This window comes from Salvelinus alpinus, chromosome 17 (genome assembly GCF_045679555.1).
Source record: "Salvelinus alpinus chromosome 17, SLU_Salpinus.1, whole genome shotgun sequence".
Taxonomy (NCBI): Eukaryota; Metazoa; Chordata; class Actinopteri; order Salmoniformes; family Salmonidae; genus Salvelinus; species Salvelinus alpinus.
Window position 1 is genome coordinate 20,732,319 of NC_092102.1, and position 20,119 is coordinate 20,752,437.

The following is a 20,119-nucleotide window of genomic DNA, read 5'->3' on the forward strand; positions in this document are numbered from 1 at the left end:
AATTAAAATCGAAAATGGTTCATTTAAAATGGTAAACAGAAAATCAAAAATGTAATGTGCAAAGAGAATTTGAAAGTTTCTGTTTTCATTTTACCACTACCCGATTAAGCATTTTCTCTTTTCAATTTCCATTTTCATAGTGCATGCAAATAGCTTATTTGAGGTGTGAGCCAGGAGAGCAACACCACACCCCCATGTGGTGGTACATCTTAGCCATGTCGGGCTCTCTGTACATTGATTTGACTAGTGTAACCAACACACAGGGTGCTAACCCAGGTCTACGCACCAGAAAAGCATAGCCCTGCAAAGCTGAAGCTTAGGCATTGACTCAGGGAGCCAATGCTACTCTTCATGTCACAGGCAAGGTTAGGCCTACTCATCATACATGTGTGGTAACTGAACCACCTCAGTTACAATTCACCATCCTTTGACCTCCTCCTCCTCACAGATACCCATCTGAGCCATGGCACAAATATGACTGACAGGGCTCAAATAAGGGTTGTCTGCACATCAGAAGAGCACATTAGCCCACTAAACCAAAGCCTATAGCCAATGCAACTCTTCAGATATCAGGCAAGGTTACTCATCATATGAACAATAAACCAGGAAGAAGTGGTTTGATGACCATGCACATGTGATGAGTAACTTTGCCTAGTGTTGAGTAACTTTGCCTGAGACCCAACAACTTGCATTGGCTCTCCAAGCTAAGCTGCCTAGGCTTTGGCTTAGTAGGCTAAGATGTTATTCTAAAATCAATGCACAGAGAGAGTGACATGGCAAGGATGTATCACTGCATGGTGGTGTTGCTCTCCTGGTTCTAGCCTCTAGGAACAATATACACTTTGAAAATGTAAATTAAAAGAGAAAACGCTCAATTGGGTAGTTGGGAAATGAAAACAGCACATTCCCATATTACATTTTCTGTTTAACCATTTGCCATTTGCCATTTTCTGTTTATCATTTTCATTTCGAATGTCAGATGCCATATTTGGTTTTTATTTGAATATCACAATTTCATTGTGGCATGAATCATGCGCACTGATATGAAAACATAAACGCATGTATCATTTTCACATTCCTATTTAACGGTTAAGCATTGCATTTTCGAATTGGCACTGGTCACCCTCCATACAATCAAGGATTAAAACACAAAGGTACTGTATTTGATAAAAAACCTCACCGAACCATGTTGTAGCTAAATTGATAGCTATCACTCTGCTTGAGACAGGTTGCGCCACTCTCGTGACATGCTGGTGCCAAATAAGCGGGCTAATATTGTTATCTCGCGCCATCGCTACCTAGCTTTTCAACGTGTTACCACCGTCAAACAGGCTTACTTTGGACTTAAACGTGTGAGTATCAAGGTATTGTATTTTATGTGAAAACAGGGCTAATGTTGTTCAGAAATTGAACTTTTTTTCTTCAGCTACAGTAACTAGCTAGTTAATTAATTTGCTAACTGACCATGTAGTAACGTCAAAGGTTAGCTGTAGCTCGTTGTCAACGACGCTTTCGAGAAAGTGGCGCGTTTTCATAGTCAGCTAGCAAGCTTGAACCTAGCTAGCGAATGCTTGTTGAAAAAAATTATTTGCAAGTGAATTGTGCCATATCAAATTAACCAACTTTATGTTCTTATCAAACAACCCCCGCAGTTATCAACAGGTCGAGGACTAAGTTAAGTTACGTGATAGACCACCAAGCCAAGGCTTTCACCATGATGTTCTATACTCAGCTCTTCACATCCAAGCGCGGGCCTCTGGCCAAAATTTGGTTAGCAGCTCATTGGGAGCGGAAAATCACAAAAACTCATGTGTTTGAATGCAATTTGGAGAGCACCATCAAAGACATAATCGCCCCACAGGTAAGCTAAACTTTGTTCTGTCCTCAAAAGTGTACAAACAATGGGATGAAATGTGTTTGCCACTGTTTTAACGTTTGTTAGGCAGATGTTAGCTCACCATCATGTACTCTTGTTGTCTCCTTCAATGCTTTTTTTGTCTCAATGTCTGTGAAAAAATATCTGATTCCGGTAGCCACACAATGAGCACATTACCTATGAAATGACTGATATAACTTAGATCTGCCTCTGCTTGTCTCTCTCTGCTTGTGTGCAATCATTTTCAGATAAAGATCGGCTTACGAACTTCTGGCCACCTACTTCTGGGAATAGTGAGGATATACTTCAGAAAAGCCAAATATCTCCTTGCTGACTGCAATGATGCTTTTGTCAAAATCAAAGTGGCCTTCAGACCAGGTTAGCCAGGTATCCTTTTTGTGTTGTCAATGTCAACATTTTAACGACAGTAACTCCATGTTATTCTGATCATTGGAAGAATATATCAGCTGAAGTCTTGTATCAAATGATACATTTATTTCTGTTGTGTCACCATCAGGACAGACTGACATGCCTGTTTATTTCTGTTGTGTCACAATCAGGACAGACTGACATGCCTGTTGAGGCACTGGAGGCCACACTTAAAGCAATCACGTTAATGGAGGATTTCACTGACTTCGATTCACAGCTACCAGACGCAAAGTACTTTTGTTTTTCTTTCTCTCTCTCCTCATTTCACCCGCTCACATTCAAAGCAAAAAGATATTCACCCAATATTCCATTTAGGCTAGTTTCAGTAGATCATGGGGGTGTGGATGCTTCACATCACAGTATTTGTATCAAAAAGTAATTTGTTATGTTCTCTCCTCTCTCTGATCCTAGTGCCATAGGTGTTGTGGATCATTTTTCACTGAATCAGTGCCGAACAGAGGACATCACCCTCAAAGAGGATTTTGGAAATAGCTTTCTCACATTTGAGGACTTTGGTAAGTGTTAGGGTTGCTACTCCACAGTACCTGCCTGTGTCTCCCTCAAAGTTAGTTTACCCTCACTTTCAAAACCATAGCTTTATCTTGCCTTCTCTCCATAGCCCACCTTTCTCTCCTTCACTCACATTGCTGTCAGTAACTTTCTCTGACTTACTCTGTATCAAAACATTTTAGGTGATGAGACCCAGTCTCACCAAGGGGGCATGTTAGACGTGAGTTTCCTAAGCCTGGCCCAGCAAGGAGATGCTTTTGGCGATGAGGACACAGGCTTGGACATCCTGGGGGACGTCCTGACAGGGTTAGGTAGGTTACTTTCTAAATGTAATCCGTTACTCCCCAACCCTGCATTCTGACTTGGACTCTCAGGAGCAGATTCACTTTAAGATAACATATCGGTTCCACATCTGAACACATCAACAATGTTCAAATGCAAACCTAGACAACGTCTCAAATTTCTTTCCAAATCCTGTGTGGACTTTATAGCCAGTTCCAGTGAGCATGCTGTTTTGACAGATTTTTTCGAAGCCGAACAACAAAATATGTTGCCGGAGACTGCTCTGATGGATGTTAACCAAGAAGGTAATTTTGTGTTTATTTTGCTTCTGTCTTTTAGGAAACTTCTAACCCTGTCTAAATATTCAGTGTAACTGTAGATATTGGTATGAACGTGTCTCCATCTGTATGAGACCACAGTTCTATCACAGAAAGAACAACCAAACAGATATTTCACCGCATGCATAAATGTGAAGCATCCACTTGGTGTTTCCACTCACTACCAAATATGGTAGTGAGAGGAAGCCCAGTGGCCGGCAGTGGGAGAAGATGGAACGAGATGAAACATTTGATCTCAATACAGTTTTCTGTTCCCAAAACTACAATCTGTTATGAACAGAGTGGACTAAGTTTTGTAGACTTTACCCTTTGCCAAAGTTTTTTTTAAAGAAAAAAGGTGTTGTTTCGGAGTGCAAAGGTGAATTGAATTATTGCACACACGCACTTCACAGAGTAGGCGTTCCCCAACGTAAATATGCAAATGCAGGCTAGAACGCGCCATCAGGATCTCGCTAGCTCATGCTTGGCTCTGTCCACCTCCTTGCTTGTTCTGCCCGCTATGGCTTTTTTATTCCCACTTGAAATGACAGGCTGTGATCTTTCTTGGTTTAATTATTTAAAAAATTGGTTCTACTTTGTGCAAGTGTTGAAGTGCCCTCTCTGGCAGCAAGTGGCAGTGCATAATGGAAAATTATCCTTTCATTATTCAGGGGCCATTTTTAGTTTGGTGTTAACTTTGCAGCAAGTAAATTAGATTTTTCCGGTGCTGGAACTTTTCCCAAAATGTGGTGCTTCATCATTATTACATTATACAGTATAATATTAATCCATTGTATGCTGTCCATGTCTACTTTATGGTATCACATTAGTAGACTGAGACAGCATGCCCTTCATTACAAAACCTTGCAGGTCGTCCAGACAGCTCTACTACATCTGTACCCATGGAGGAGGATCACCCTGTCCTGAATGAGACAACTCTGTTGGGCAATGAGGAGGAGGGCTTCGCTCTGGAGCCTGTCACTGTTACGTGTAACTATTTAGATGCCTGACACGCAACATCTTTACACCCCAACAAGGCCATTCTCATAAACACATTTACTGTCCTTCAAACACACAATTATCTTACTGGGCACAACCTATATCACACATCAAAGCCATAAGTAACACATTATCCTGTTACTTATTACCTGCGGTGGAAACTTGTGTGAGAAGCATAGGTAAGCCATTGGAGTTAAACCTTCTGTTTGCCTTCCACTTCCTTAGCAACCTTAGAGAGGAAGAAGGGGAAGAGGAGAAGGAGACTGGTGGTGGACCAGGCCAAGGAGTTGTCCAATCAGGCCATCAGGGAGCAACTCTCTGACTACTCTGATCTCACTGCCCCACTGGACATCGCCCCGCCTACCCGCCAACTCATGCAATGGAAAGAGAGTGGCGGGGTGGACAGGCTCTTCAGTCACCTCTGTGCCCCTGTCATTCATCCACACCTGCAACAGGTAAGCAGGGTGTGAAATTAACATCTGTCCCATCAATCAAATGTAGGTTGACATATTTACCTGTAATGTTTCTCATCTGTTCCATAAAAAAATATAGGTTCAGCTTAAGAATGTTGTTCCACCTAATTCATACCCACAATAGATACATATTGTATTCCACACTTAAGTGAGGAAATTTAATTCACATCTGTATCCAGTGATGTATAGCAGCGGTGCATTTTGGTTCAACAACTGCCCCCATCCTGTCTCTGCAGCTCTATTCCAGGGATGTGTTTCGTGGGAAAACAGATGGAGTGGTCAATGAAGACGACCATGAAGAGATGAGAGAGGAGAGACATGAGGGTAGGAGGTCATATTTACAGAGAGCAACACCATGTTATAGAAATGATCGTCTGAGAACGTTACACTAGCCATTACAATATATGAAATTGGGAGAATTAAAGTGCCCCCGGACCCCGTTACCTTTGAACTGTTATGTTTACTATTTGGGTTTATACATTTTATGTGTCTCTGTACAGTGGAAACAGATGCGAGCGCCTTGCTCAGTGTCCTGCATGAGACCATGGATCCTGAGAGAATTGGACACAATGTGGAGATCACTCCTCTGCACCACTATGGGAATGACAACCCACCTGAATACCTCTGGGACGCAGTACATGTAAAGAGCTCAACATGAACACAAAATATGCCTTTTCACCATACAAAATACTTAATATAACCTTTATTCAACAAGGTTATCCTATTGTCTAACTTTGTCTGACAACTTTCCTTGATCCCTCTTTCTCATTTCCCCCTCTTTTTCTTGTCTCTCAGGATGGGAGCAGGTTGGAGGTCTCTCACCCTGAGCTCCCGTCTGAGGATTCCATTTATGTTCATCCTTCTGGAATGGAAAGGGAAACTCCATCGACTGTGACACGGAACACCCAGGTGATTTCACATGCTTTGAATACATCCACAGACACACATATACACTACCAGTCAAAAGTTTTAGAACACCTACTCATTCAAAGGTTTCTTTATTTTTACTATTTTCTACATTGTATGGAATCATGAATCCTGTAGTAACCAAAAAAGTGTGAAACAAATCAAAATATTTTATATTTGAGATTTTTCAAATAGCCACCCTTTGTCTTGATGACAGCTTTGCACACGCTTGGAATTCTCTCAACCAGCTTCAGGAGGTAGTCACCTGGAATGCATTTCAATTAGCAAGTGTGCCTTCTTAAAAGTTCATTTGACATGAAGGTCAGTCAATATTGAACATTTCAAGAACTTTCTTGAAAGTTTCTTCAAGTGCAGTTGCAAAAACCATCAAATGCTATGATGAAACTGGCTCTCATGAGGACCGCCACAGGAAAGGAAGACCCAGAGTTACCTCTGCTGCAGCGGATAAGTTCATTAGAGTTACCAGCCTCAGAAATTGCAGCCCAAATAAATGCTTCAGAGTTCAAGTAACAGACACATCTCAACATCAACTGTTCAGAGGAGACTGCGTGAATCAGGCCTTCATGGTTGAATTGCTGCAAAGAAACCACTATTAAAGGACACCAATAAGAAGAGACCTGCTTGGGCCAAGAAACACGAGCAATGGCCATTAGACCGGTGGAAATCTGTCCTTTGGTCTGATGAATCCAAATTTTAGATTTTTGATTCTAACCGCAGTGTCTTTGTGAGTAGGTAAACGGATGATCTCCGCATGTGTGGTTCCCACCGTGAAGCGTGGAGGAGGAGGTGTGGGCGTGCTTTGCTGGCCTCCACAATCACCCGACCTCAACCCAATTGAGATGGTTTGGGATGAGTTGGACCGCAGAATGGAGGAAAAGCAGCCAGCAAGTGCTCAGTATATGTGGGAACTCCTTCAAGACTGAAGCATACTGTGAAAGCAACCCAATACCTTTTTGGAATGTTCTGCAATGGCCAAGTCAATCACCTGACCTGAATCCAATTGAGCATGCATTTCACTTGCTCAAGGCAAAACTGAAGGCAAAAGGCCCCAAGAACAAGCAGGAACTGAAGACCGCTGCAGTAAAGACCTGGCAGAGCATCACCAGGGAAGAAACCCAGCATCTGTTGATGTCTATGGGTTCTAGACTTCAGGCAGTCATTGACTGCAAAAGATTTGCAACCAAGTATTACAATTCACAATTTAATTTATGATTGTTAGTTTGTACAATTACTTTTGAGACCTGAAAATGATGTATTAAAATGGTTGTAATTCCTACACGGTTCATACAATAATTTTGACAAAACCCTTAAATTAAAGATGAAAGTACACTTGAAGCACATCTTGATTGTTTCCTTTCAAATCCATTGTGGTAGTGTACAGAGCCCAAATTATGCAGATTGTGTTACTGTCAAAATACTTTTGGACCTGACTGTATATACACACACACACACACTTGCGCGCACTTACACACACATACAAACACACGGTCATCATGAGTGCGGTGTGACGTACGGTACACTCTGTAATGTGTTGCTATCTCAAACTACAGTCTATGGTGGACAGCCAGGATGACTTTGAAGAGAAGAGGATGACCAGCCGAGCACAGAAACTACTAAATGCTCTCAAAGTAAGAACCTGATACCCCTATGCAGCAGGGCATCCATTCTTACACTTAGTTAGCTCGATTACGATCTGACCCAGAAATCCTCAGTCACTGAGGACAGGGATATTAAAGAGGATTGGGCAGGATTAGGGGACAATCAGTGGAAATTAAATTGCTGCGATTGTGTGTTATAACAAACAGGGATGGGATTTTCCCTTATCTGACATTTATCCTTCATATAAAACAGAAACTGACCTATCCCTGAGACAAAATGTTCATGTTCTATGTTGTCCTGACATCCCTGAACAGATTCAGAGCAGCAACGGCATGTTCAGCCTGAAGACGCTGTGTGAGAGGAACAGTCGCTCCCAGGCCGCAGCCACCTTCTTCTGCCTTCTGGTGCTGAAGAAACAACAGGCCCTCGACCTGCACCAGAGCGAGCCTTACGCTGACATTCTAGCCACTCCTGGACCCAGGTTCTATGAGACGTAGAGGAGGACTTGTAGTGGAGGAAGGAGGAGGTTTCGATATGAAGACACCTTGTTCATAGTCTCACTGCTCTGTCAACAACTGCACAAACTTTGTAGTGGTCTTGACACCCTCGTCAAATGTGGACCTTAGGAGGGTAGCGTCTCGGAGGATGGACGCTGATTGAGAACTGAATACACCAATAAATATAATTTTGATAAAAGTGACCAAACTGGGTTGTGACATAAAGCACTTACCAGCACTACTGAGATACATTGAGGTACCATAACTATCTCCCAGGGTCCAAACCCAAGTTAGTCACTCACTCCCTTTATGAGAAAACAAGGCTTGCTACAAGACATTATTTGGACAGAGTTATCATCTGATTTGGGTCACAGTAAAAGTTTATGAATGTTCTGTTATTTTGTTCAGGTACTTTATTTAGCTTTACTTGTTTGAGTAATATGGTTTGTTATTTATTATGCTGACAGACTAAGATTTTTTAGATTGACCAATTTCAGTAATAAGGGTGGTTTTGGTAGTGTTTTTAACTAAGCTATTTTTTTTTACTTGTTACTGTGTTTTTATTCTTAAAGGTATGTAAATATACCCAGTGAATCTTATTTAATGATAAGAGCCTTAATGTGTAAAGTCTCAATTAAAAGAAGTACAAATTCACCATAGGATGAAGAACTAATACTTTTATGTGTAATGCTGATACAATGGCAAAGATTTTAATGAGTCTGTGTGTTGAATTTTACATGCCTACATCACTGCTCTGATCATGTCCTTGTTTCTTATGCCATTGCCACTTGTAAATAGACTGCCTAACAAGCTTTTATCTCAGACCATCCCCAGCAATGGTAGGTGTTAGATAATTGCCGAATGATGCGGCATGATCCACTGTCTCTTTAAGAGAATCCGTTGCAGTGTAGTCCTACGCAATTGCCTCTGTTCACTTCATGGCCGGCTCGGCATGGATTCTCATCAGCAGCACCGCATCCATGTACAGATACATGCCACTAGTGACCGTTCACACGCATTCCACCAGAAGTCCTGCAGGGACCAATTCTACTCCAGGATGTAGGACTATTTATCGGCCTGGCAAATATGGTACCATAAATGTTGGGAATCGTGTCATCTGTACTGTTATGTCAGAGATCACAGTCGGGTAATCGCTGCATGAGAGGAGGCTTTTATTATATCCCCTATCAATTGCCTATGTCGGGCACAGCCTGGACGTAATTAGTTTGTCAGCTATTCCTTCTTCATCCCGAAGATTCTAAACATTGGATGGGATGTTTAGGTTCACCGGAAAATGATGTTGGCTGGTAGGATGTTGTTTTTAGATTTATACTGGCATATAATCTATAATCTGGCATATAATCTATAGTAGACTAGTATTTGTTGTCTATCATTTCCATGTCTGTTGCACGGAGCTGCAACTGATATTTCGCATGTCTTTCTGCTCTTTGTCAATTCGTCAACATTGCGCGCTGCTTTATTATCGAAAAAAATATTGGCAATTTTCAGTTTGTTCAAGGACGAAACCACAGCGCTCTTTGCCCTTTCGCATTCTACAGATGATGTAAAGCACCATGCTCAACTTTATTCAGTAATTTCACGAAAACGAGGTAGCCTACTACGGACATAGGCCTATTACTGCATGTCAATCAAATGATCGTAAACGGCGTACATGCAACCTGTTAATTCACCATCCTACAGTTATGCCGCCTGATGCTCACTATTACGTAAGAAGTACATTGCGTGTCCCCACCACCTGTTGAGGGGCCCCTCAATCATTATCCAAGGGTACTGTAGGGTAGGCTCTGCCACTTTCCTGTGTTGCTCAAGTGCACTGTGTCCTCAACTGTCCCATTGACACAGTGACTACAGATACCGATATAACATGACATATCATAGGTATGCTGTTTTTGTATATTCGCTGCTTTGTGCTCAGCAGGGTTTTTCGCTTTGATCATACTTTTTTTGCTCCATTATTGTTTGAGATTGTTTTTAATCTATGATAGTACAGCAAAGCAAGGCTGCTCAGTTCAGTCACAGCCACAGAAGTGCTGATGAGGCAATCCTGTTTTGCACAGCACTTTTTAAAATATGTCCCTGTCCCAGTTGGGCTGTCATAGTTTTGTTATTTCCTTTGTTGTTTGCTCTCTTCATGGGATTTTGATATATGTTTAGTCCTATCTGTCTGTGGTTACCAGGGATGGCGTGTGCAGCAGTGAGATGGCGATGAACTCATAGAATGCCCTGTGCCTTTCCTGGTCTGTCTTGTGAAAGGCTTCTTTATCTGTTGAAGAGCTCCTGATAGCCAGACTGGTTTACTCATCAATGGTCTCCTAACAGGCAGGGCAGGCAGAGCCACAACAAACCGTCAAAATAGTTAATTGTTTTATGTTGAATGTGTTTCTTTAATGCACCATTCGAGTCCATCCCACTGGGCACACCACATCATTTTAATGTGTAAATGTGGGTAATATTTGGTTGAGACGTTGATCAATGAGATTTCAACCTTTATTCACCCACTCAAAAAGACTGCCAGAAGTTTGTTGATATCCCAATGTGTTATCACTATGCTTTCAACCATCTAAAAGCACAACCAAATTCCAATGGAAAAACAATGTCAGATGTTTTGCTTTATTTGTCATCTAAATGTATTATCTGCGCTTTCAACCATTTTAAAAGCACAACAAAGTTCAAATGGGAATACAATGTCAGATATTTTGAATTTATACAATAATTTGTTCAAGATTCTGTGCAGATTATTACAGCAATTGTGAAGATCTCCACAGACCTGTGACCTTTGCATGCTATCTTGAACATGTACGCTTTCTATGATTACATACGAAGTCATTTATAGTTACAGTAGGCTAACCTAAAAATGTGGCCAAGGATGTGTTACTCATTTTAAGGTTGAATAAATACTGTTACATTCGTTTGTAAAATGGCCTTAACTTTAGGCTATTTACTGTATTACAAAAAGATCATTGAATTGTTTTTGGTTGATGCAGAATAGTTCCATCTGAGCCACTGGCTTAATCCTATTCTTTAACTTTTATTTTGGGTTTAGTTGTAGACGTGAAACCAACATATAATTTTTTTTACTTGTCGACAAGTTGATAGGCTATTTACTGTATTGAAAAAGTGACATTGAGTTGTGTTTGGTTGTCAACAAATTCCAGTTTGTCTACAAATGAAAACGTTAATGTAGGATTCACTTCTCCATCTCAACCAGTAATCAAATTTAAAGAACAGGACTAAATCAAATCAAACTTTATTTAAAGTGCATTTATAGTTTTATTTGATTTAGTCCTGTTCTTTAACTTATATTTTTGGTTGAGCTGGAGATGTGAATCCAACATATCAATGATCAATTTGTAGACAAACTGGAATTAAAGCCAGACTAAGTGGCACAGATGGAACTGTCCACACAGAAGATACATCTACTTAAAATGCTCATTTGGTTGCGTTGACAACAAATTAATAATGTATATGTTGCATTCACGTCTTCATCTCAACCAAAAATATAAGTGATTCAACCAGTATGTGCCCTGTGCGATGACATAGTCCTATGTCCTTGCCCTGAGATTAAAAGTGGTATCTGGTAGGCAGAGGAAATGTCTACAAAATGTAGTTTTTAACAGATTAACTCCTGACTACGTCCATTCTGTTTTCTCTATGTTTGTACATTATGTATTATGCAGTCCATCTTTGAGCCATCTTCCTAGTTTTCCTCTTAGCGCCAGCAGCAGGTGGTCCACACCCATGTCACTTCCTCAAAGTCGGAAGCCCTCTGCAGGTCAGCGCAGGTAATGCTGCTCCCTTCTCTCCCTATATGGTATTTTTGCTAATGTGTGAAAGTGATGATGTATGAAAATGATGGCACCAAGAAGCACACGCATACTAGGGTAATTTAGTGCCACATGTATAGTGTGTGAATTGTTGGAAACAATGCATTGATTTTGTTTGTTTTCTTAATGTTAGTGACTGAAGATAAGTCCAATCAATATGTAACATTAACATTGGCTCTCTGTTACAGGCGGCCAGTGGCCACTAGCAGTGGGCGCCATTCCTATAGCGATGCCTCCAATACCAACACTTACCCCGGCAGGGCTAGTGAGGGTAGTCCTACAGCCCGGACATATCCTGGCACACCTAAGTAAAACAGAGCATCTGTACATCATATGCAAGACACATGCAAACATCATTTTGTTTTAAGAATAGTTTTTTTAGGTCGAGGCCAAAATATCATGCAATAAAGATGATTCAGAAGAAAACAGCACATGTTTTTAGAATAAGGTGCAGCATCTGCCCTGCAATAAAAGGACAAATAAAAAATGTAATGTAGTCTTGAGATTCAGAATTTATGAAAATCGAAAGGTGCCGAGCTTGCATAAAAACCCCACTGACATCTTCTCATAAGATATAAAGCAGGCTGCTCACCTCAGTGAAAACTAATTCCTCTTCCTCAACCTCTTATGATGACAGTTCTTTACAGTTCATTATCTGACCATCTGATGCATAACTGATAATCACTACAAACTCTCCTTCACACCCCTATGCAAACCCAGGCATCAGGTGAAGCATGCAACCTGCAGTGATAACCATGGGATTCGGCCCCCCACACCAGAGCAGTACCTCACCCCGCTGCAGCAGAAGGAGGTGTGTATCAGACACCTGCGAGCCAGGCTGAGGGAGAATGTCCAGAGGCTGCAGCACAGGTGAGTCTGAAGGGATGCGTCGTGACAAAGAAGCAGAATAGTGGCTAACTTGTTTAAAAATAGAATATTGTAGATATCATAGAAGTGGCTCTTCCACAACCCAGCTTTTTGGTTGCATTCAACCACATTATGATTACAAAAATAGCAACATCAATAACGGTCTAGCATTTCACTACTGAAACTGGCCTGGGATAGTATTTCGAAGACTTATATTTCGAAGATTGCCTCTATCACCTTTTAAATCTGGAATCCTTCATGGACTACTGTATTTATTATGGATCCCCATTACTCTTTCTGGGGTCCAGCAAAAGTAGGCCATCATTGTAAATAAGAATTTGTTCTTAACTGACTTGCCTGGTTAAATAAAGGTTAAATAAGAAAATAAAAATAGTGCGTATGTTATCGTGTGTGTGTATGTCTGTGCCTATGTTTGTGTTGCTTCACAGTCCCCGCTGTTCCATAAGGTGTATTTTTATCAGTTGTTTAAATCTAATTTTACTGCTTGTATCAGTTACTTGATGTGGAATAGAGTTCGATGTAGTCATGGCTCTATGTAGTACTGTGTGCCTCCCTTAGTCTGTTCTGGACTTGGGGACTGTGAAGAGACATCTTGTGGCCTGTCTTGTTGGGTATGCATGGGTGTCCGAGCTGTGCGCCAGTAGTTCAAACAGACAGCTTGGTGGATTGAACATTTCAATACCTCTCATAAATACAAGTAGTGATGATGTCAATCTCTCCTCCCCTTTGAGCCAGGAGAGATTAACATGCATATTATTAATATTATCTCTCTGTGTACATCCAAGGGCCAGCCGTGCTGCACTGTTCTGAGCCAATTGCAATTTTCTTAAGTCCCTTTTTGTGGCACCTGACCACACGACTGAACAGAAGTCCAGGTGCGACAAAACTAGGGCCTGTAGGACCTGCCTTGTTGATAGTGCTGCTAAGAAGGTAGAGCAGTGCTTTTTTATGGACATACTTCTCCCCATCTTAGCTACTGTTGAATCAAAATGTTTTGACTATGACAGTTTACAATCCAGGGTTACTCCAAGCAGTTTAGTCACCTCAACTTTCTCAATGTCCACATTATTTATTACAATATTTAGTTGAGGTTTAGGGTTTAGTGAATGATTTGTCCCAAATACAATGCTTTCAGTTTTAGGACTAACTTATTCCTTGCCAGCCACTCTGAAACTAACTGCAACTCTTTGTCAAGTGTTGCAGTCATTTCAGTCGCTGTAGTAGCTGACATGTATAGTGTTGAGTCATCCACATACATAGACACACTGGCTTTACTCAAAGCCAGTGGCATGTCATTAGAAAAGATTGAAAAAAGTAAGGGGCCTAGACAGCTGCCCTGGGGATACTTGATTCTACCTGGATTATGTTGGAGAGGCTTCCATTAAAGAACACCCTCTGTGTTCTGTTAGACAGGTAACTCTTTATCCACAATATAGCAGGGGTGTAAAGCCATAACACATACATTTTTTCCCAGCAGCAGACTATGATCGATAATGTCAAAAGCCGCTCTGAAATCTAACAAAACAGCCCCAGCAATCTTTTTATCATCAATTTCTCTCATCAGTCATTTGTGTAAGTGCTGTGCTTGTTGAATGTCCTTCCCTATAAGCATGCCGAAAGTTTGTTGTCAATTTGTTTACTGTAAAATAGCATTGTATCTGGTCAAACACAATTTTTTGGGGGGTGAAACTGCCACGTCTGTTTGGGATATTACAACAACAAACAACTGCAAACAACAAACACTGTTTTTTCCCTCTCTGACATCATTGTACGTGCGATAGAACAGCAGAATATGTACTGCCATTTTTTTACCACACTGCTCGATGCACCTCACCTCAGTTTTGTCCACAAAACAATAACTAAAGTGCTGGGGTGGACAGTGGTGCTGTTTCCCCTAATGCAGATTCCATCTTTAAGGCGTACCACACATTGATTCTCTTCCCTATGTAGCCCTCATATTCTCAACCTCTCTTTTTCTCTCTTTCTCTCTCTATCAGGGACAGTGAGATAGCTGAGATGAAGACCCAGCTGTGTCGGATGCAGGAGGACTGGATAGTGGAAGAGTGTCACCGTGTCGAGGCCCAGCTAGCTCTGAAGCAGGCGCGCAGGGAGATCCAGCACCTGCACGAGGTCGTGGAGACAGTACGATCAAACCTCGGCACCCCAGAAAAAGCCCCCTATGACAAAAAGCCATACCTCTCACCGCAGAGACCACGGCCTACAAAGTCCCGCTCCTGTGGGTGCTCCCCAGCCAGCACCCTGAGCCGCAGCACCGCCTACACCCGGCTGAGCAGTGAGGCCCTCTATGTGGACCGCAATGGAAACGCCCCAGGGCCTGACCTGCGTGCAGCGGCACAGTTAGAAAGGGGGCGGACCCACCTGCTTCTGGAGGCGGCCCTTCTGTCAGAGCAGCAAACCCCGTCTGGCCCCGCCCTGGTCCACGGCCCCTCCTCCTCTACCATGCCACGCTCCTCCACCTACGAGAGGCTGTGCAGTGGAGGGGCTGTGCTGCCCGTCTCCCACTCCTGCCACTCCCTGAGTAACAGCTGCAGGTGCAGTGGCCACACCTACCTCCCTCATCACCACCTCTTCCTTCACCTCCCCCAGGAGGAACCCCCGGCTGCAGTGGCGGTGGCTGCTGCTATCCCCGTGAGGGAGGCAAAACCGGAGGTCCGATCCCAGGCCTGCAGCCCCACCATGACCTGGGTCTCAGAGGAAGGAGGGGGAGAGGAGCTGAGCATCATCTCCCTGGCAACAACCAACATCACCCCAGCCTACTCAGAGCAACAGCTGTTCCCTCCCTCCTTGTCTTCCTCCCCTCCTCCCCAGTTCTCCTACAACCTAGAGCCACTGTCTCCAGATGGCCATGTGGAGATGACAATGATGCCAACAGTGGCCCAAACTTGCCAGCCCAAGCCTAGGCCAATGTTGTCACCAGAGAGGCTAGGAGGCGTGACAGGGGTGGAGGATGAAGAGAAGGGTGAAGCTGTTGAAGTTGACAACGTTGTGGGAGGGGAAGAGGGGGAGGACGGTGCTCCCCAGCGGAACTTCTGGAGCCGATACTTCCTGGTGGACCTGTTGGCAGTGGCCATGCCGGTGGTGCCGACGGTGGCCTGGCTGTGTCATGGGGCCCCGCGGGAGGTCATGCCTGTGTACCACATCGGTTCTCTGCTACGGGGTTGCTGCGCTGTGGCCCTTCACTCTCTGCGACGCGGGGGACGTGGCCGTGGCCCCACAAGCATGAATGGGGCGACCAATATCTGACAACTTTACTCCTTAGCCCCCTGACTTCCCTCACAGCAACCATGCAACCCCAACCTCTAACGAGTCACAGCCAGAACAGCAATCAGACTTTGATTTTGACTTATATTGCTTTTTATTCTCCACCCACGTGTCTGATTTGAGGATGACATTGAGATTTACATGATCTGTTTCTGTTAGATTTGTAATCATGCCTAACTATCTAGGAAATCAAATGCAATAGTGATTTGATGGGGAATGCGTGAGCCTGTGTAAACATTTTGCCACTGATCTACAGTGGCTCCCATGACTGCACATCTCATTGCATGTAACCCTGAGAAATGTTCAACCCTTTGCTATTAACTCACCTTAAACAGAACCTTCAAATACACACCTGCTATATTTGAACCTTGAACACTTTGATGATTCTCCATGAATCTTCTCGTTGTCTTTGAAATTGGGGTGAACATGGTTCACCTTGTTAAACATCAGTAACATTTTATTTTCGAGCTAAGTGAATGAGGGACCTGAGTGGGAGTTCTAGTTGAATGTCTTCTAAAAAATTATTTTCTCAAGAAAATAGATGAGAAAAGTAGATATGTTTGAGTATCTATTACTTTTCAGGGATCAAACATTTATCTTCTGGTTTCATTAATTGTATTTATAGTCCAAGGATAAGAGTAAAATTCTGAATAAGACTAGCACTGTCCATGTCCAAATGCTGAAAGCAAGTACAATGCCAGCTATGTATGTATTTGTTGGAAATACATTTGTTGAATTTCAACAAATACATTTGTTGAATTTCAACAAATACATTTGTTGAATTTCAACACTTACAATATTAGGAAATTATTTTCAAAAGGCTAGATATTTCTTTCAAATATTGCACATTTTTTCCACTTTTAGGACTATACTACTTGAAGTTTGTCGTGGCTTTACATTTCATCAAACATTAACCATGCAAGTCTACTTTTGAGCCACATTATGCCGCTAATGCTACAGTGATAGATTTTTCTCAATTATTCAAATTCAGAAGTCAAACGCAATAAGAAAAAGCTATGATGAAGTCTTTACAAGTGTTGATAAAATTGCACAAAAAGCTGTAGAATACAAAGTGTAAATAGATCTGGATGTATTTCTTCTTCCCTTTGAAAATAAACTGAAAGTTGCCTTTGTTAGTTTGTCAAGTTTTGCTTTTAGAACTTTACTAAACCTCAAACAAAATCATGCACCTTCACAAATCTTACGCAATGGTATAATGAAACAGTACTGTGAATGCAAATGTTTTCGGCCCACAAAGGTTTTCAATTTTGCATTCCCTTGTGATTACTAATGGATTTCAAACATGTCCTAAGCACTTCTCAGAGCATCACTAGAATTGGTCTACAGTGGAGAACCATTTCTCAGATACTGTGCAACAGAATAAAAACAATGATGCAAGTAACATTTAATGTAGACATTTTTTCTATCCTATTTTAAAAAACACAATATCATGCACGTTAAAGGATGATATTTTTATTCAAACACACCCATAGGAAATTGACCCATTTTGTTGCTTGAGAGGAAACTATACTTGTCAGCATACTCCGAGTTCTGTACTATAATAATGACCTTTAATTACACATTTGTATATATATATATATATGGTCTTGCAAACAGTGTGTGCCATGCTATTCAGTGTTTCATACAGAAAGTTGATGCAACTGAAAAAAATCTATATCAAAACATCACTAATATTAATTTAAGTCAACTTCTGTAATCCAAATTACATTACCCGATCCGTTTAGGTAAAGAGTCATATATATATTTTTTAAATCACTTATGTCCACATTTTCAAAAAAGTTGCTAAAGCAAGGCCACTCACAGAGCCACAAGAATGAGATCAAATTTAATATTTGTGTAATGATACTTTATCCCAAATTGTGTCAGTACTTACCCCTGATGGCAGGCATGACTTACTTATTTGAAGTAAAAAGAAAAAAACAATACCATAAGCATACATAACAGAATAAAATGACATGATATCTGAAAGGTATGGCCTATGACTTGTTAGGGTGTTCTACGACAAGCTAGATCAAGGATAAGGTATTAAGCAAGCGACAAAAACACATTTGAATCTAAATGGAAAGGAGAGTGAAGTGCTGAAGCTATTAGACAGTCTTTTACAGGAGTCAAGTGCATTAATCTTCCTTTAGCCTTTTCCTCCATGTTCCCGAGATAGGAGTCAACCTGCAGAGAGGGACAGGGATAGTTCTGTGGTTAACAGGAGAGATGTGACAGAGGGGATTATGGGAGATGAGCACCAAAGCTTGTTACACACATTCTAATGAGCTCTTAAGCTCTTACCACTGTAATCTACTCTGTAGTTAAACACCAACAGTGGAGCGCAATTATTGTAGACGATTTTTTGTAGAATTCTCTCACCCTGAAAATCTGAGTGGAATTAAACACGTAACAAGTGCACGCACACAGGCTTCACTCCAGGCCCATCAGCTCCACATCAAAGATTAGTGTAGAGTTGGGTGGGATGATGCCAGGGTGCCCTTTGCTGCCATAAGCAAAGTCCGGCGTGCAGGTCAGGGTCGCCCTCTGGCCCACGCTCATCTGAAACAAAATATGTCAGATTTGGAAGATGTCATTCAATAACATAACCCTCCCATTGTGTCCTGACAAATCACTCCTAAACCCATTTTTTTGATTTCCTAAATGAATGAAACAAATGGTTTAATCATTATATTTAAGTCATTTAAGCAGACACTCTTATCCAGAGTGGCTCACGACTTACAGTGAGCGCATACATTTTTCGTACTGGTCCCCCGTGGTATTGAACCCTGCATTACAAACGCCATGCTCTACGAACTGGGCCACACACCCAGGAGAACCTTACCTGGCCAACCCCCTCCTCCCAGCCACGGATCACCTCCTGCTTGCCTATCTTGAACTTGAAAGGCTTGCCTCTGTCCCGGGATGAGTCAAACTTGGTTCCATCAGTCAGTGAGCCTGCGTGCAATAGATTATTGCGAGAAAGTCATAGATCTGTGTAGCTAACGTTAACTGCATTTTTGTCCCCTCACAAATACTGTAGCTAGTTACCGTTTGATAGCATCCATATCAAAATCCCCTGGATAAATAAACATCCACAGTAAACTAATAAAGCTATTGAACAATGGAAAGTTGGCTAACACCCGTCTTAATAATGAATTATCACTGGTTTTCAGCAGAAAACTGGCAAGCTATGAGCTAGTGTTAGCTAGCTAGTTTAGTTAGGGTGTGTAGGTAGCCATTATAGCTAACTAACTAGCTACCCGTCGTAGAAAAACGACTTACTTTTAATTAGATAAGAAAATGGTGTGGCAATTGTTACGTAGTTTATCAGACTATATCAGCTTTGCAGATTAGATTTTCCAACAAATACCACAACACTTATATTGTTGCCGACGCAAGTAGACAACTGACATTAGCTAGCTAAGCTATCCAGCTAGCTAGCTCGCTGACTTACCGACATAATGCACAACGCATGTCTGCCCTTTTTTGGGAAATGTCTGGCCTAAAAGATTGAAGAAAGGGTGAGAATTAGCCAGGCAGTATGTAAACATATTTATATTTAGAATTTAGTTATATCCACTAAACCAATTTAATCATATTTGCTGTTTGTTCCATACCATCACCCGGGGTTATGGTCTCGATTTCTACTCCCATTTTCGCTCTCCGACGCACAAAAATGCAAGCGGAACTGGAAGTCCAAGGGTGTAATCATTAGTCCAAACAGTTTCAAAACGTTCAGTTTCGCAACTAAAACGGGAGTTTCTATTCGGTATATTCAGGTAGATCCCGCCCCCTTTTGTTCTGTTTTTCAGAAACGTTTTGCAACAGAATTAATGTAATGAATATGCCCCATTGCATTGAAGACAAGGGGGAGGGCAACCGCAATTAATGGGCCAATGCCAGTTATGATGAGAAGTAATGCCTAATCGTTCATATCCTCCTGAGACAATTCCTTTTTGTCCTTCTCTAGTGGACATCAGTTTTTGGTCCGTATCTCATACAAGCTACTGTATTAAGTGCTGTTGTCCTCCTGAGTGGACAGTCTGGGCTTTTCAATTCTATCATGTGTGGGGTGTGACCTTGACAACTTCATCTTCCTGGTTCTTAAACAAAAATGGCTGCCATCAATTAGCACATTTATGGACATTTTAAAATAAGTGTGTATGTATTAATTATTTTTGTGAGCTTGGTG

At 41.8% G+C, this 20,119-nt stretch overlaps 3 protein-coding genes across 7 annotated transcripts; 2 read left to right on the forward strand and 1 right to left on the reverse strand.

Moving 5' to 3' along the window:
- The first annotated feature begins 1,156 nt into the window (after positions 1–1,156).
- LOC139542455 (double-strand-break repair protein rad21 homolog) lies at positions 1,157–8,671 on the forward strand. 2 transcript variants are annotated; one of them, XM_071347893.1, is made up of 14 exons: positions 1,157–1,352; positions 1,653–1,861; positions 2,125–2,254; positions 2,437–2,536; positions 2,717–2,820; positions 2,998–3,126; positions 3,337–3,402; positions 4,285–4,404; positions 4,639–4,868; positions 5,123–5,210; positions 5,387–5,526; positions 5,682–5,795; positions 7,364–7,441; positions 7,727–8,671. In XM_071347893.1, the coding sequence occupies exons 2-14, from the start codon at positions 1,715–1,717 to the stop codon at positions 7,907–7,909; spliced, it is 1,629 nt and encodes a 542-aa protein (XP_071203994.1). In that variant the 5' UTR covers positions 1,157–1,352; positions 1,653–1,714; the 3' UTR covers positions 7,910–8,671. The 2 variants fall into 2 exon arrangements, with proteins under 2 accessions (XP_071203994.1, XP_071203993.1); XM_071347892.1 differs by having other exon boundaries at positions 1,198–1,352; positions 3,307–3,402.
- A 172-nt stretch (positions 8,672–8,843) lies between these two features.
- Positions 8,844–17,057, forward strand: LOC139542454 (syntaphilin-like). 3 transcript variants are annotated; one of them, XM_071347891.1, is made up of 5 exons: positions 8,844–8,998; positions 11,608–11,712; positions 11,943–12,062; positions 12,475–12,624; positions 14,640–17,057. In XM_071347891.1, exons 2-5 carry the CDS (start codon positions 11,669–11,671, stop codon positions 15,904–15,906), a joined length of 1,581 nt encoding a protein of 526 aa, XP_071203992.1. In that variant the 5' UTR covers positions 8,844–8,998; positions 11,608–11,668; the 3' UTR covers positions 15,907–17,057. The 3 variants fall into 3 exon arrangements, with proteins under 3 accessions (XP_071203992.1, XP_071203990.1, XP_071203991.1); XM_071347889.1 differs by lacking the exon at positions 8,844–8,998 and adding an exon at positions 9,045–9,216; XM_071347890.1 differs by lacking the exon at positions 8,844–8,998 and adding an exon at positions 9,678–9,808.
- A 324-nt stretch (positions 17,058–17,381) lies between these two features.
- On the reverse strand, positions 17,382–19,677 carry LOC139542456 (peptidyl-prolyl cis-trans isomerase FKBP1A-like). Of its 2 annotated transcripts, none has more exons than XR_011668505.1 (5): positions 19,545–19,672; positions 19,382–19,429; positions 18,770–18,882; positions 18,307–18,486; positions 17,382–18,111 (listed from the first exon to the last, which is right to left on the reverse strand). XR_011668505.1 is itself a non-coding variant. In XM_071347894.1 (5 exons), the coding sequence occupies exons 1-4, from the start codon at positions 19,579–19,581 to the stop codon at positions 18,358–18,360; spliced, it is 327 nt and encodes a 108-aa protein (XP_071203995.1). In that variant the 5' UTR covers positions 19,582–19,677; the 3' UTR covers positions 17,382–18,111; positions 18,351–18,357. The 2 variants fall into 2 exon arrangements, 1 of the variants encoding a protein (XP_071203995.1); XM_071347894.1 differs by having other exon boundaries at positions 18,351–18,486; positions 19,545–19,677.
- Positions 19,678–20,119: the final 442 nt, after the last annotated feature.